The sequence below is a fragment of the Staurois parvus genome, unplaced genomic scaffold (assembly GCF_062004578.1).
Source record: "Staurois parvus isolate SC_StPar_1 unplaced genomic scaffold, SC_StPar_1.0 ptg000206l, whole genome shotgun sequence".
Taxonomy (NCBI): domain Eukaryota; kingdom Metazoa; phylum Chordata; class Amphibia; order Anura; family Ranidae; genus Staurois; species Staurois parvus.
The window spans coordinates 2,143,288-2,160,727 of NW_028318002.1; the positions used below are offsets into that span (position 1 = coordinate 2,143,288).

General features: G+C 38.7%; 3 protein-coding genes across 5 annotated transcripts in view; 1 reads left to right on the forward strand and 2 right to left on the reverse strand.

The window, feature by feature from the left end:
- NF1 (neurofibromin 1) overlaps positions 1–17,440 on the forward strand; it is a 364,217-nt gene that overhangs the window by 221,280 nt on the left and 125,497 nt on the right. For all 3 annotated transcript variants that reach the window (XM_089678515.1, XM_089678513.1, XM_089678514.1), the window contains 2 exons: positions 2,246–2,392; positions 2,490–2,600. In XM_089678515.1, the coding sequence (XP_089534641.1) occupies positions 2,246–2,392; positions 2,490–2,600 (258 nt within the window). The remainder of the gene's footprint in view (positions 1–2,245; positions 2,393–2,489; positions 2,601–17,440) is intronic.
- On the reverse strand, positions 4,353–6,431 carry OMG (oligodendrocyte myelin glycoprotein). Its single transcript, XM_089678516.1, has 2 exons — positions 6,255–6,431; positions 4,353–5,855 (listed from the first exon to the last, which is right to left on the reverse strand). The coding sequence occupies exon 2, from the start codon at positions 5,847–5,849 to the stop codon at positions 4,575–4,577; it is 1,275 nt and encodes a 424-aa protein (XP_089534642.1). The 5' UTR covers positions 5,850–5,855; positions 6,255–6,431; the 3' UTR covers positions 4,353–4,574.
- EVI2B (ecotropic viral integration site 2B) lies at positions 6,646–16,215 on the reverse strand. Its single transcript, XM_089678517.1, has 2 exons — positions 16,132–16,215; positions 6,646–8,716 (listed from the first exon to the last, which is right to left on the reverse strand). The coding sequence occupies exon 2, from the start codon at positions 8,696–8,698 to the stop codon at positions 7,973–7,975; it is 726 nt and encodes a 241-aa protein (XP_089534643.1). The 5' UTR covers positions 8,699–8,716; positions 16,132–16,215; the 3' UTR covers positions 6,646–7,972.

A 17,440-nucleotide genomic window follows, 5' to 3' on the forward strand; every position in this document is an offset into this window, starting at 1 on the left:
GCTGGTTTAGGGATCCTGTGGGTCCTGTCCAGGAGTAGATCTCGTGGAGTAAGGTCTGGAATGAGCTTAATGAATAGCTGCTGTAAATAAGTGATCAAATCACTACTTTTAACAGCTTCAGGAATCCAGCTTAACTTAATATTATTGCGGCGGGAGTGGTCTTCCAAGTCAGCAACTTTGAGTTGGAATTTATGGATCACTTCCACCTGTTTATCATATGGATCTGCAAGGTCATCATGGGCTTTTGCAACTTGATTAATCTGAGATTCTAGATGATCCGTGTGCTCTTCAATTTTATCTAGCCTGTTAGACAATCGTGAAATAGAAGAGCGTAACTCATGATGAAATCCAGCCTGAAGGGAAAGTAGAATAGCTTTTTTCTGTTTTCTGATGCAGGTGCATCTGAGGCTGTGAAGGCAGCTAGTGACTTTTGCTCAGCCAAAAGAATATGATCTTGTGCTAGGGAAGCCCCATGCAGTTTTTTTTTAGCAGATGGAGGCTTAAGAGGAGAGTGAGCAGGGGAAATTGAAGCTCTCTTACCTCTGTCTGCATGTGTGGAGGGAGCGGAGTCCTGTGTTGCATCCTCCATGTCAGAGATTGGCTTTTTTTTTTTTTTTTTTAAACTCCGCTGAATGCTTTTGTTTATGCTATCACACAATATACACATCATTCTACTGACATATTTAGAACAGTCCATCCATGTAGGGATTTATGTGCCCATAGTGAGGATTGGGCATTTCAGCTCTTCCAATTTGTACTTCACTTTTATTTTTTTAGAGGCTGTTTGTAAAGGGTGAAATCATTTTTTTTCCAATTGTTTCTAAAAACCCAAAGCTGTTTAGTTTCTTGTTTGTTCATCTGTTTTTCTTTCATCGCTGACTATTAATTTTTATTGAAGGATGTTTTCAATTTATGCATCAACGTTTTAATATAAGGCTGTGCACAGTGCACTCACCAGACTGTATAGTGCAGTAAGAGCAGGACCTTTTGTGCCTAACAGTACTACTGTTACCTTGCTAATGATTCCAGGCCTAGATGTGGGGAAAGACCTGACACCCTCTTTTCCCTTGACGGTTTTTAAACTTTACACAGGTGCAAATACTAGCTGCAAACAGCATTAAATGTCATGTGAAATCTTAAAAAATTAAATGCCAGTTAGTGGATGATATTTTTAACCTAATGAGAGGTGTAAATGTACACTCACCAGTCATTTTATTAGGTACACCTGTTCAATTGCTTGGTAACACAAATTGCTATTCAGCCAATGACATGGTAGCGACTCAGTGCATTTAGGCATCTAGATGTAGTGAAGACGACTTTCCGAAGTTCAAACCCAGCATCAGAAAGGGGATTTAAGTGACTTTGAACATGGCATAGTTGTTGGCGCCAGACAGGCTGGTCTTAGTATTTTAAAAAATTGCTGATCCACTGAGATTTTCACACACTACTATCTCTAGGGTTTACAGAGAATGGTTAAAAAAAAAAAGAAAATATCCAGCGGGCGGAAGTTGTATGGATGAAAATGGCTTGTTGATGTCAGGGGAGAATGGATAGACTGGTTTGAGATGATAGAAAGTCAACAGTAACTCAAATAACCACTTGTTACAACCAAGGTATGCAGAATATCATCTCTGACCGCAAAAGACACTGAACCTTGAAGCAGGTGGGCTACAGCAGCAGAAGACCCCACCAGGTGCCATTCCTGTCAGCTAAAAACAGGAAAGGAAGGCTACAATTCGCACAGACTCACCATAATTGGGCAATAAAAGATTGGAGAAACGTTGCCTGGTCTGATAAGTCCAGATTTCCCTAGAGATGGTTGCGTGTGAAAATCCCAGTAGATCAGCAGTTTTTGAAATACTCAGACCAGGCCGTCTGGCACCAACAACCATGGCACCTTTAAAGTCACTTAAATTTCCTTTCTTCCCCATTCTGATGCTCAGTTTGAACTTCAGTCTTCATCAATTTAGTCTTCATCACGTCTAGATGCCTAAATGCATTGAGCTGCTGCCATGTGATTGACTGATTAGCAATTTGTGTTACCAAGCAATGAACAGGTGTACCTAATAAAGTGACCTGTGAGTGTATAGGAATAAAATCATATTGATTCTTAAGTTTTAAAGATTCTTAGGAGTAAAAAGATGTTTCAATGTTTTGTAGGTGTTTCAGTATGTGCAGTTGAAATAGATTGGTTAGGTTTTAATTGAAACTCTAGAGTGAATTAACTTTTGTTTTTATTTCCAAGGGACCACAAAGCTGTTGGAAGGAGACCATTTGACAAAATGGCAACTTTACTTGCCTATCTTGGGCCTCCAGAACACAAGCCTGTGGCAGACACCCATTGGTCAAGTCTAAATCTCACAAGTTCCAAGTTTGAAGAATTTATGACTAGGTAATTACAGAATCTTCCTAGAGAAAATAGTGTCTGACATTTGTCCTTTCTTCAGACTAATAGATGTATCCCCCCCCCCCCTCCATTTGTTCTGTAGGCATCAGGTACATGAAAAAGAAGAATTTAAAGCATTAAAAACTCTAAATATATTCTACCAAGCAGGGACATCAAAAGCTGGAAATCCTGTTTTCTACTACATTGCAAGACGGTAAGTTGTACTTTCTAGATGTTGTTTAAACACAGCAGTCCTTTTGTTCATGCATTGTTGGAGTTTACCATTCTTTGTGTCTAAAACAATTTACTCTAAATTATATCAAACTTGTACTGTATTTGATTTCCACACTCCACTTTTTAAGCTGCTGGTCTCCAATATCTGTGTTTTTATATCAAATCAGTAATTAAATATTACAAAAGTACTACAATTATCAAGTCAGTGAATTTGGGGGTTTAAAGTGTGCTTATGCTTTTTTATGAAAAGGAAAATCTTAAAGTAAAATATGAGTTAAAGATAATTATTAGTATAGTGTGCATTTCACTTTGCAAATGCTGCCAGAATCACTAGCAGATGAGGTTACAGTAATGAAAGAAACTGCTTTTAGTCATGGCACTGTGGCACTCCAGCACTGGATGAAGAGACTTACTATGTAATGTAGTCAAGGTCAGGATAAAAGTCCTATTGCATACACTAATAAAAACAAGTCTGTGAATGCATTTTTCTTTTGATTTCAATATTTTTAAGTAATATTTATTCATTTAGGGTATTGTCTTGCACTCCCATCTATTCGCTTCTCTACCACCTCTTCCGCCTGCTAGCAGAAACAGAAAATGAACCCTGTGGATGTCAGTTTTGTCAGTATTTGTCAGTCTCTTTCCCCACCCACAGTGCCTGGGCCTGGCATTGGCTTCATGACAGAGTGTCAGATTCCTGGTCCCATGCTGCGTGCTGTGACTTCTCACAGGCTTCACTTCACCACACGATATAGTAGTAACAGAGGAGCTGAAGTGGAGAGGAATCCACTGTGGGGGATCAGCAGATATTGGTGGCACAGATGGCAGGGGAGTTGATTTTATTTTTAAATGTGTTCTTGCAAATTATTTGACATTTATTTTTCATGATACTTGCTTTAAAGCAAAGATTATTTGGTACAATGTAAGATGTCAAACTAAATTGTAAGTTAACAAAAATAACATGAAAAAAATAGTGTTGTTTAATCCGCTTGTAATAAAAGCTAAGAAGCCTGTAAGTTAGCCTAGTAGTCATCATTTTGTTCTAAAGGAATATATACTTCCAATTTTCTTCCATGATTGCTCACTGAGCACAGTGTGTTTAGTTTAATATTCTGATGTCAGATTTGCCATCGTGACTGCCATGGCAACATTGCAGTACTGAGGTCCTGAATCGGGTCCCATTGGCCATTAGCCACCCTAAAAGGATCTCCTTTTCATGTAGGTTTCCTTTGGGTATTCCAGTTTCCTTCCTGTGAATCTGATAGGGTCTTAAAGATTTTCATATTAAACTGCAGATCTAGTACACTTTCATGCTGCAGATTCAATGAAAAGCAAATCTGTAAACTTATTTCTTGTGTATATCTATGGGATGCTGTCTTTTTGATAAGACACATCTCACGCAGAAGATTTCACTCATTGCAACATCATCCCCCTCACATGATATTATGAAGTCTGGTATTTATAAATCAGTTTTTTGTTTACCTCTTAAAAATATGCTTGCCTTAATACAAGGATTCATAGAGGATTTTTAATGCATCTGATCTTTTCCTAAATCAGGTTATTCAGTTTTGCATTGAAACGGTGGATTTTATGTAGGATTACAATGTTTAAAATGATACCCTATATCTCTATATCAACGGTTACTACTCCTTCGGTCATATTCGCTTTTGATCTCATGCCATAAAAATTAAAATTTTAGCATGCAGTTGTTTAAACGGTAAAGGCATACAGAAATGTTTTAAACATTTATTGTCTGAATATGCATTACATGTATGGATTACATTTCTGTGCATTAGTACAGAGATATTCAGTGATTCACATTCAGTTTTTAATAAAGCAGTGCTGGTTTGTAAATCTTTAATCCTTGGCAGAATTGAACACAGAATTACAGACTTTGTCAAGCTGATTAAAAAAGCTGTTAATTTGTTCCTAGTTCCTCATTTGTAACATGCCATTACACAGTCCTTATAACAAGGAAGAGTATTGAAAACAAAACTGCAAGACACTTCTCTTTCTGTGCTGCTGAGGAGGGAGCAAGATCATTCAGTTGTACTGTTGTGGCTTGTATCTCTACAGATACAGTTGTGCTTGGCAGGGTTAAATTGTTATTTATTACATTATCAAAGCTCACGATAACTGTGGAATCATACATTTTAGTCTCCTCTAATTCATTTGAATTTATTAGATTGTCTATTTCATTCCCAAATGAATTAAAGTCTAAATGAATCATTCCATCTGCAGAGCTTTCATCTATCATTAGAGAGTCCTCTTTGCTTACATGTAGAAAGCTGCTTGTGTTAACTGGGGCTGCAGTTAAATCCTCTGGATATTGTATCTTTTTGTACTGCTTGGGTTCTTGCACTTCTAAGAAAAGTGAATGGTTTGTAAACAACGGAATGTCGTCAGTAGTGACTTCATTTTGTGCTTCATATTCAGTTGAAAATTGCTTGGTAATTTTATATCTGTCATTGGCACATGGAGAACCTATTACATTATTGTTTTCTTCTACCCATGCCATAATATAGTTCATATGTTGTGTGTCTTTGCATGACCATGGGTTGTTGTACAGGGTGATCTCTGTTACATGTGTCAGGTGGTCAAAAGCATGGGTTGGTATGTAGGTGAATCTGTTGTTGTGCAAATACAGTTTCTGCAGCTTAGGCATTCTCACCAATGATCCTTGCAATATCTGTGTTAAGGAATTGTTGGATAAATCTATTGTTAGTATATTACTGGGCATATTGGTTGGTACAGTCCAAAGCTGGTTGTAACTTAGGTTCAGGAGCTGCAGACTAATCAGTGTATTGTTGATAAACACTGTCTTCTGCAGGCTGTTTTTGGAGATGTCAAGCACCTTTAAGTTCCACTGGTATGTAGTGTCCAATTTATGAAGCACTTTGATGCTGTTATTTGAAGCATACAACTCCCAAAGAGACCTTGGCAAATGGGAAGGGAGGTTGCTGAGCAAGTTGTGGGAAAGGTCTAGAAACCTCAAGTTAGTGAACCTAGTCAATTGATGGTCTATATCAGACAGCTGGTTGTAAGACAAGTTCAGATGTATAATATTGTCCTGGAGTCCATGTGGCAATGCAGTCAAACTGCTGCCCGAACAGTCAACATTTCTGTTTTTCATAATGCAAGAACACTTCAAGGGACAGAGACAGAAGATGTTTGGTACAGAGCATAAAAGAATCAGGAGTCCTGGTGAGGGCTTGATTTGGCAATCCATGCTTACCTGCAACCAAATATTCAGTAGACATCTTCAATATACACATAAACACTTTTTCAGTTAAAACTATAGCTCTCTCCTTATTTTTGTTTAGCTTAATTGATTACATAAAAAAGTAAGCTATGTTTAAATTATTTCAGATTGTATAGATTTATCTTATGCTGTAATGTGTATACATTAACAAATGTTATTTTTCAGACAAGTTAGTTTTTACATTTTCTCTTTTCCAGTCGTTAAGGCATTCAGTTACTGAGACTGGCATTCTACTTCTTTGCTGCACTTCTTGTTAAGAATGCTATTGCCATTTAACACTGGCTTCTAATGTTACTGCAGCAAATAGTACATTAGTGGCATGAATAGATCATTGTATGACCTTTAATGTGTTAAGTCATAAATAAAACTTACCACTTCGTCTTCCCATTCAGAATCAATACATAGCTAATGTAGACGGTGCTATTAGCTGATGGGCATTTATCCAGCTCTTGCTTAAGGATGCTTGCTTCTGGTAGTTGTGCTTGTGCCTTTCAGCTGCATTGTACTGCTGTGAGCTGTAGCCCTGCATCCATCTGATCAGCTATTCGGAGGACTGCAGAGCAGATTCTAATGCTGACTCAAATTTATTGAGAGCATTGCATAGCCAATCCAGCAGCCAGTATGATCTCTGAACTGGGAGCGAGCACTGGGACACACAAATGTCCCCGTCTGTATGCTTAAATTGCAGTTGTGAGTTTTAAAAGCATTATGAATAGCCAAATGAAATTTTAACCAGAATAAATTATTTAATGCACTTTTTCAGAATGATATACTACCTAAAGTATGATTTAGGGATAAAATGTTAATACATTTTTTAGAGCTATACACATTCCATATTGAAATGTTAAAGAACTGCTTACCAAATATGTACTTATTATAGACTGGTATGAAAACAACAAATAGTCTACCAGCTTTGGTGTCTAAAAACCCTATCCTTGAGCAGGGAGAGTTCTACATGAAAAATAAAGCAGAGCACATTCATGCATTCTCAGAATTTCCACTAGCTAGTACTTGCTTATTTGACACTATTTTGGGAGAAATAAAGTTCAGCAAAGTGTATTAATAGTTTAGTATGTGGTGTGATTCTTGACTTTTTTTTTTTTTTTTTTTTTTTTTTTTTTTTAGAAAAGATGGCTAAAAGCATAACCCTCTTTCTTAATTTTGTTAACTTTGAATCCAGAGATCTGTTTAGTAAATGCATTTTTTCTCAAACATTTTTGCACAAATAGTACACATATGCATTACCACCTATGTTCATATGTCAAAAGATCCATTTGTGGCGTGAACAGAAGCAAAATTTGGAAGTGAGTTAAATCAGAAGACAAGTTAAAAAATAAAAATTGTGAACGGGCCAGCCCTTTACTACAGAAGAAACATGCAATGTCTCCTCTGCAATAAAATAAATCTATTTGCTTGCTTGCAGTTTCCTGTAGGTTGTACACTAATGCACTGGCTCCAGCACAGTGCCAGTGTGCTAGGTTGAATAACATCCCACAGTGGCCAGTCAAAATGGTCAAAGACTGGCACCTAGAAGAGGCCAGGGAATGGATGCCCGCAAGGGACTTCATGGGTGTCTGTTGGAACAGAGTCAAGTATTTTGTTTTACTTTATTTCTGCTAAAAAGGCACTTCCGCCATGCTTCTTCCCCTGTGGGGGATAATGGAGCTTTTTCCCATGTGACAGTTCTCAGACCTAGCAGCCATTCCCTAGGCCCCAAACACTTCCACTTAATAGAAATGACAAAGCTTCTCCCTCTGGTGTCCGTCCAGCATGGGTTCTGATGCCGACTACAGCAACAGAAAGAGTGTCTTGAAAATGCTACCAAGCTTGTCAATGGGTTGTGGATTACGAAAATACTGCCAGTTACTGTTGAGATAAGATAGTCTTGTCCATAGACAGCTAGGTAATGCACAGCCTTTTAGTGAATATGTATAACAGGGCTATAAGTGAATGCTTAAGATATTTTATACATAGTTTGTACTTTTACAGAACTAACTTGATGTGCCATGACTCGATCATACCAAACGTAATATTCTTTGGCATGCATGAGAAGGAAGCAAAGCATGTACTGATACTTCTGTTAAAGAACTTCACAAGAGGTCAGGTGGAGGCGGTGGTAAAAGTTGGTCATCAATATCGCATGTTCCGTGAAAAGAGTCTGTTATAGTATTTTTTTGGTATAATGAAATTTGGTTGCAGTGTTCATCACTTTGTGTAATATCTTTTTGTGGCAGGAGTTGGAAATCTCTTTCATCTCCTATGACAGGGAGCGCATTAATCTGTGGAGGCATTGGAAAATGTAGAACGTCATCTGGTGGAGGTGGTAGAGAGGTTTCATCATTTAGAGAGTATTCTTGAGGATGCTGTTGGCCTACAGATGTATCTAAAGAAAAGCTTGTTGCTTCACTTGATATGTATGGCATTGTGGGCATGTTGGTTTTAATGGCATCTTCATCTTGCATACTTGCTTCTTTATAATGTCCTTGAGGCATGTTTTCAGAAACATGACTTTTTTTTGGAGCCTGTAATTCATTGGGTACTATTGGGGCTGTACTTAAGCTTGAGAGTGACCTTTGTCTACCTAGGATACATTCATTCATGTTAATATCTTCTTGGGTGTTCCCATCTGCCAGTGGTGATGGTCCTGCCCAATTTTGGTCAGCGGTGTTCTCCTTTTTAAAATGTTTCCATATAGCAATGCCAGATATTGCTATTAACATAAATATTAAAATAATTCCAACAATAAGTGCTGCTATCCAGAGGTATTTCTCGGATTCATCTCCTGATCCATTCTGATCCATTTTATCTTTATCCATATTTAATGATGATTTTACCTAGGAATAACAAGTAATTTGTAAAAAAAAAACCTAATAGTCTATGGTTCACCAGCAACAGAAAAATCTTGCACTGAATGAAGCTCAACATTATGACAGCATTTTGATTCTAGTCTCCTCTCTTATTGTTGGAAGTGATGCTGTTCCATGTGCTCATCGCTATGTCTTTAAGATGTGCTATGTTGGCTGAAAACAGGTCACAGGAGTGCAAAACAAACTGCACTCCTGTGATGCTTAGGAGAAATATAGCCAAAATTGCTTTGGCTATACTTTAACTGTAATTGTTCTTCACGGTAGCTCTCCACAACATTATTCAGTGTCTCTCAACTCCTACTCTGTGTTCTGTGTGATTTTTTTTTTTTTTAGAAAATCAACAGTTTTACTTCAGTAACTCCCTCCCCAGCATCCTGTGCTTGCCTTCCCATTGGTCTGCCACTGCTTATTTTGGTCACTGGAAAGAAAATGATAAGGGCCCATATACTGTAAATTCAGTGTTGAGATTTCATTCTTATAGTGCACTGGGTGCTAGGGATCCAATGCACCAAGCACCAGATGCTTCCTGAACTTGCAAGTATAGGGTATTGCTTTTTACTCCCAGTGATTGAAAACTGTTGGTAGGGTATTGCATGAAAGGTACAGTGCGTGTGTGCATCTGGGAAGTGGAGCAGTTAGGTGCAGATGTTGCAAAGCACAGTTGTGTTATAATTTGTGATATTAAAGGCTATTTTTTATTTTACATAACAAACATGTTATACTTACCTGCTGTGTACAGTGGTTTAGCACAGAGCAGCTCTGATCCTCCTCGGGTTCCCCCGCCGGCGCTCCTGACCTGTCCCTCCTGCTGGGTTCCCCACAGCAAGCATCTTGCTATGCTCACTCCTGAGCCACTGCTCTGCATGCTCATTCACACACAACTGTGGCTCTGCCCCCTCTTTTTCCTCATTGGTTCACTGGCTTTGATTGACAGCAGTGAGAGACAATGGCTCAGCCAATGAGGACTGAGAGTTCCTGGAGAGCCACGGATTTCGTGCACATCGCTGGATCGTGATGGGGCTTAGGTAAGTATTGAGGGGCTGCTGTACATAGAGGGTTTTTTTTAACCGTGCATAGAATGGAAACTTGCGCCTTTACAATCACTTTGTTACTTTGCAGAAAGTTTGGCGATTATACAGTAGTATAAAGGCCGCTTCACGCCACAGTTTGTGTACAGTATGCATTCCTGCATGCTTGTTTTTGATGCTTTCTGGTGTGTTTTCCAGTATTTTTTTTTCCTCCATCTCAATTGAGCACATGTGTGTTCTTATGCATTTTGATGTGTTCTATACAGAAAAATTACAGCATATTATACTTTTGTTGACTGTACTGGAACTCACTGCTCTGGTGTGAACTAGGGCTACTGGAATCAATGTTAAACACTGTCCATACACTTCTGATGCAGAATAGAAATGCACTGGACTACATCTGGCATGAACCAGCCCTAAATCCTGAGAGAGGGCCCTAAGGGGTCTCAAAAGCTTGCATTAAAATGTGTTAGCCAAATGGGCAGCACAGTGGCTTTGTGGTTAGCACTTCTGCCTTGAAGCGCTGGGGTATTTGGTTTGTGTCCCAGCCAGGATGCTATCTGCATGCTCTTGTATGCTCTTCCTTTTCTTGCATGTGTTTCCTCCCATTCTCTATACACATGCTAGTAGGCTCCTCTCCAAACTGACTCTAGTATGTGTGTATGTATATTTGTGAGTCCGAGACCTTGGAGAGCAGGGACTGATGTGAATGTTAAAGTAGAAGTACAGCCAAATCTCTTTTGGCTGTTCTTCTCCTATGGATCAGTTAATCTTTGCACTCCTGTGACCCGTTTTCAGCTGAGAGCACTCAGCCGGTCCAGGCTGGAGAAAGATCCTGACTTTAAAGTTGGGATCCACCCTAGAGTCTGAAGCGGCACTTGGCTCAACCTCTCAGTGATCCGTTGAGAATCAGAGCCACCTGCTCCCTCCCCCTCCACAGCCCAGTGGTCCAATGAGCGCAGGGGGGCAGAGCAGACATTGGTGGCTGACAGTTACCGGTCTCTGCTTAGAGCAGCTATGAGAACTCAGCAATTAATGGTCATGTTATCTCTGAGTTCTCAACCTTAGAACCTGTGGGGGACAGATGCAGCATTGGACCAATGCTGTATCCACCTAGGTAAGTATGATTAAAAAAAAAAATCCCTTTTAAGTATGTAAAGGGCTGTTTAAAAATTGGTGACCCTACAGTGCCCAGCATAAATGAGTATACCCCTTTTTAAAAGTAAGATTTTAATCAATATTGTGTTTTATAGAACATTTGTTTAGCTCAATACATGAAAGTAAGCTTAATAACATAACTTAGATTACAAAATCTTCAGTTTTACTCAATTTAGTTGTTGCAAAAATGAATACGCCCCACAACAAAAACTACGACATATAGTATTTTGTATGATCTCTGATTTGTAAGAACACATAGCAACATCCATCTTTTTCCATTCTTCAAGAACAACCTCTTTTAGAGCCTGGATGCTGGATGGAGAGTGATGCTCAACTTGTCTCTTCAGAATTCCCCATAGGTGATTGATTGGGTTCAGATCAGGAGACATACTTGGCCACTGAATCACTTTCATCCATCATTCTTCAAAAATACAAAAGTGGCCTTCCATGTGTGTTTTGGATCATTGCCATGTCTGTAAAAGTTCACAACGACCAAGGGCACGGAGTGATGGTAGCATCTTTTCTTTCAATATAGAGCATCTGTGAATTCATGATCCCATCAATGAAATGCAGCTCCCTGACTCCAGCAGCACTCATGCAGCCCCACAGAAGGACACTACCATCACCGTGTTTCACTGTAGGCACCATTAATTTTTTTGTTGTACTCCTCACCTTGGCGATGCCTTACAGTTTTGAAGCCATCAGTTCCAAAAACATTTATTTTGGTCTCATCACTGCAGAGTACAGAGTCCCAGTAGTTGTCTTCTTTTTCAGCATGGACTCTGGCAAGTTCTAGGTGGGCTTTTTTTGTACATGGTCTTTAGGAGAGGTTTTCTTCATAGATGACACCCATTCATGTCATTCCTCTGCAGTGTACTCCATACTGTGTCACCGGAAACAATCACCCCAGTTTTGCTTTTTACTTCTTTAGCTAACTGTAGTGAATTTGTATAGCGATTTTTCTTTAACCACTTGCCGTCCGCCTACTGTTTTTAAACAGCAGGACGGTGGCACTCCAGGGGCGGGTTGCCGTTCATAAAAGGCACCCGCTATTTCTAGTTGTGCGCGCTCCTCCGGACACGGTGAAACACCGATCGTCGGACGGGACCTCTGTACGAGGTCCCGATCATGTGAACACTGATTGGCCAATCAGTGATCACATGCAAAGTAGTAAGCAAGATGTCACTTGTGACATCATTGCTCACTATGTGTGAAATCTGTGAATGATCACAGAGGTCACATGGTACAAGGCTATTCACAACAGCCTTGTACCATGTGACAAGCTCTGACCAATCACAGCTCACACATTATTTCTCAATGGCTGCAAGAATGCAGACAGAGAGAAAGAGAAATGATTGCTTTTACATCCTATATGGGTGTAAAAGCAATCACTGTAAAAAAAAAATAAAAATCTTCATCACCCCCCACAAGTAGTGCAGTGTCACCATGGTGACACTGTACTGCTAGGGTGATGGTATGTTAAAAAAAAAAAAAATATATATATATATATATATATATATATAAATAATATAAAAAAATAAAATAAAAATGTAAAAAGAAAATGTTTAAAAATGATAATTTTTGGTTATAAACTAATGTGATGTATTTTTTTTTTTTTTTTACTAAAAAGATAACGTAATAAATTTTGGCCAAGATTTATGATGAAATATTATTTATTTGCAAAATTTTATAAAAAAAACACTTGTTTCAAAATGTTTGGACTTTTCATTTACATAGCAAATAAAATAAAAATCCCAGCAGTGATTAAATACCACCAAAATAAAGCTTTATCTGTTTAAAAAAAATGGTAAAAAATTCATATGGGTACACTGTTGCATGACCGCGCAATTGTCATTCAAAGTGTGATAGCTCTGAAAGCTGAAAATTGCCCTGGACAGGAAGTGGTTAATCCTTCTCTTCTGTTGAGGTGTTAACTTCCCTGGAGGCCTGGACATCTGTGAGATTTTGCAGTTCCATCTTTGTTACATTTTTTTTATCACTTTTGCTACAGTATTCTGACTGAGTAAAGCTTTGTTGATCTTCTTGTAGTCTTCGCCTTTCTTGTGTAAAGAAATTTTCTTTCTCAGGCCTTGTGACATTTCTCTTCTATGTGGTGCCATTGCTGACAGCATGAAATGGAAAGGGGTTTTCTTTACGTAACAACGTTATAATCAAATGTCTGCTGGACACCTGTTTAATGAATAATTAGACTCACCTGTAGTTGAATTCTTTTTAATTAGGATTTTGTCTAAAATTTAGCTTTTCTCCTAAGGCTTTCATTGGGGTGTATTCATTTTTGCAACATGGTCTTGAATGAATTTGTTAGGAAAAATACTTTTTTGTGTGTGCAAATTAACAAATCTTGTTTGCAATCAATGGCCCTCATTTGTGGGAGTAGTTTGTAGTATAGTGTCCCTGTTGGGGTGAACTCATTTATGCTGAGCACTGTATATAAATACCTGTAATACAGTTGTGTCCAAAATTATTCAACCCCCAATGCTGTAAAGGGGTTTAGGGACTATAGTGTACATTTGGAATTGTATTCAGAATCAAATCCTACAAGGACGTTGTAACTACCCAAATGCAACTAAAATGACATCAATTGTTTATGTAATACAGTAGTAAATGGTTCTTATGTGGTTTCTTCATTGCCACAATTATTCAACCCCTTAAAGACTACCACTCTGAAGAACAGAGGTTCATACAGGTGCTTTCCATCAGGTATTGAAAACACCTGTGGATGTCACCGAGCAGCAATCAAGCATAATAAGCACCAATTAGGCAGCTTTAAAATGACTGTGATACTCAGCTCCTTCTAGACATTTACTGGTGTGGTTACAAACATGGTGAAGGCAAGAGAATGGTCCAGGAAGACAAGAGAAGAGGTGATTTCTCTTCACAGGAAGGGCAATGGCTATAAGAAGATTGCAAAGATGTTAAACATACCAAGAGACACCTTAGGAAGCATCATTCGCAAATTCAAGGCAAAGGGCACTGTTGAAACGCTACCTGGTCGTGGCAGAAAGAAGATGCTGACTTCGACTGCTGTGCGCTACCTGAAGCGTAGAGTGGAGAGAAGTCCCCGTGTGACTGCTGAGGAACTGAGAAAAGATTTGTCAGATGTGGGTACAGAAGTTTCAGCCCAGACAATAAGACGCACACTGCGTAATGAAGGCCTCCGTGCCAGAACTCCCAGGCGTACCCCCTTGCTGTCTCCAAAGAATAAGAAGAGTCGACTGCAGTATGCCAAAAGCCATGTGGACAAACCACAAAAGTTGTGGGATAGTGTTCTGTGGACTGATGAAACAAAATTAGAACTGTTTGGGCCCATGGATCAACGCTATGTTTGGAGGAGGAAGAACAAGGCCTATGATGAAAAGAACACCTTGCCTACTGTGAAGCATGGTGGAGGGTCAATCATGCTTTGGGGCTGTTTTGCTTCTGCAGGTACAGGGAAGCTTCAGCGTGTGCAAGGTACCATGAATTCTCTTCAGTACCAGGAGATATTGGATGGAAACGTGATGCAGTCCGTCACACACCTGAGGCTTGGGAGACGTTGGACCTTTCAACAGGACAATGATCCCAAGCATACCTCCAAGTCCACTAGAGCATGGTTGCAGAGGAAAGGCTGGAACATTTTGGAGTGGCCATCGCAGTCACCAGACTTAAATCCGATTGAGAACCTCTGGTGGGACTTAAAGAAAGCAGTTGCAGTGCGCAAGCCTAAGAATGTGACTGAACTGGAGGCCTTTGCCCATGAAGAATGGGCGAAGATACCCGTAGATCGCTGCAAGACACTTGTGTCAAGCTATGCTTCACGTTTAAAAGCTGTTATAACTGTAAAAGGATGCTGTACTAAGTACTAAGATTGAATGTCACTTGGGGGTTGAATAAAACTGATAATGCTGTGAGCACAGAAAAGACATTTGTGGTTATTTCATTATAACTGTTATGTTATATTTGTCTGACCTACAAGTGCCTCTTTAATGTAAATGTAAGCAAGATGACTGAATGATCAAAAGCAATGTCAAACTGGCCAAAACACTCAATTTCAGTGGGGGTTGAATAATTTTGGACACAACTGTATATTAAAGGTTTTCTGTTAAACGCCAAATGTTCTGCATTCATTGATACAGAACAAGACTACTATTGCTGTAAAGTTACACTGAAGGACTGTCATTATTGGATTGATTGTAGTTGTCTGCAATTCTTTTTTATTAGCTGTTATGTCACATACCAGTGACCAAAGGAGACCCTTGATCTCTGCGATTGTGAAAAAATGTTGGTGCAACTTGCAGGGCATAGTCAGAATACCATACAAAAAAAGGGACATGCATTTGGGGAACTGCTGCTTTGTTCATTGTCTCACTTGATTACTTTGTGAGCTATATCTTGCCATAAAAATAATCTAACCCCTAGATAGTAGCCCCCCACTTACTTGTACATATAAAACTGCTAATTTGTACCCCACAAAATGAAATTGGGTGGAAAAAAGGAGGAAATACTTACCGCAGACCCATAGAAAGCCTGCTAGACACCAGTGACACACTGATTGAGAGGGTGAGGGTTATATGATTTTTACTGCATGGTCCACTTTAAGTTCTCTCTGTGTTATGATTTGTTATAATCCATAACTATATCATTAGTTTGCACATTATATAGTAATTGTTTTGTGACAGAAATACGCTTCATATGTACTGCATAATCTTCTAGATTTTAAAACCTAAACAAGTTTGGCATTGTTATCAGAAACTTCTGTTTTTGCTTTTGGGCAACGTGCATAAAATTAAAATGGCTTTTTACTGGAAATCTAATATAAATTTGGTGACCACCTTATCTGTAACCTTTTGCAGGATCCCTGCTAAATATGAATTTGCTGTACAATGGGGTCATAGACAGCCCACATTTCTTTTCTAAAGAGTATTTTCCTGCACTCACTGTTTACCAGTTCCTTTTGTAGTCAGTGATACTTGTAGACATTACCAACCAAAGAATTCCCATATGTCTCGTCTACATGCAGTGAGGTTTGATACTTTTCTTAATTTGTTTCCACTGCTTTATGGTGACACTACCAGTGATTTTTGTTTTTGAATATAATGTAGCTGTAAGGTATGTACTATTAGCCCAGTAGTGTCCCCAAATTAAACTATTAAAGCTACCGAGACACTTAACAGTTTTGAATAAAAGCGTACTTACCAATTACCAATTTATTTTGATGATTTACAGAGGTCGTCTGCTCTGAGCTTGTCAAACGAAGTGATATTGAGAAGACTGTTATAGTGAAGTGCAATTGTAACTTATAAGATGAGTCACATCAAAAGGAAGTTCAAGATACTTTCAGGAAGTGTGTTGTGTAAAATATCTTAACCATTTTTAAGACGTGGCTTTTGCAATGCGTTTACTGGAAGTGTGCCGATAAGGGTTAAGGCAAAGATCGTTGCCTAATAATGAAGGCAATAGTAATTTCTACAACATTATCATATATCTACAAACAGCCCCCAGTGTGTTAATTCAAATCATCATGGAGGGATAGAATGTTGTACATTTAGCTTCAACTTTTTCAAAGTCAAAATTAAAATGTGTAGTAGTTTTTTCTTTATTACAGTCAGTAATAGTCTATTAAAGTCTTTTGGTCGGGTAGATACCATGTGTATGTATGTGTGTGTGTGTATATATGTATGTGTGTGTGTGTGTGTGTGTGTGTGTATATATATATATATATATATATATATATATATATATATATATATATATATATATATATATATATATATATATATATATAAAAACCCTGCGCTAATAAGAACCACAATAGATAATCAAAAATGAAGTGTAAAAACATATAGCAGCTGGACACCAACCATTACTACAGAAGGCTTACCAGAAAGCCGGTCACTCGAATCCTCCTCCAGATCACCAACACAGCCAATAAGGATCTTCCACACAATGGACCTTAATTAGGGAAGCTAAACCATTCAGGATAAGGCTTGGACTCGTAGTGGATAACATGCAAAGAAAGAACGCTCCACATGTAAAACCATAATCACAACATTTATTTAAAGTATGGTTGCACTCACATGTAAGCAAACATCATTAGGCATTGATTGGCAAAAAAATCCAAATTTTCCAGTTTCTATAATGGCTTCCGGCCGTTCGCACATACTCAGCATGTGTGTGGGTGGAGCCACGCACACGTTACTGTGCGTCGCAAATGGCCATTTTGGAAACTGGAAAATTTGGAATTTTTTTGCCAATCAATGCCTAATGAGATACAATATATTGCATAGCAGTGCTTTATATTTCTTTAGCTAGTAGGTGGAGTTTAAGTGCCCATTCACACTAGTAACAGCATTCCTGTGTGATTTTGGCCCATTCATTTTGATTGGGCTGAAATCACACTGCACCAATAGTACTGCATGCACTACTTTTGAAATCGCACTTTTGTACCATGTGGTCTGGTGTGGGCAAACACACTGCATTTTGGGTGTCATTAACTTTGCTCCGA

What these genes read in the sequence shown, in the direction of transcription:
- OMG (XM_089678516.1), bottom strand. Translation starts at nt 5,849, where the DNA reads ATGGATTGCCAAATCAAGCCCTCACCAGGACTCCTGATTCTTTTATGC.
- EVI2B (XM_089678517.1), bottom strand. Translation starts at nt 8,698, where the DNA reads ATGGATAAAGATAAAATGGATCAGAATGGATCAGGAGATGAATCCGAG.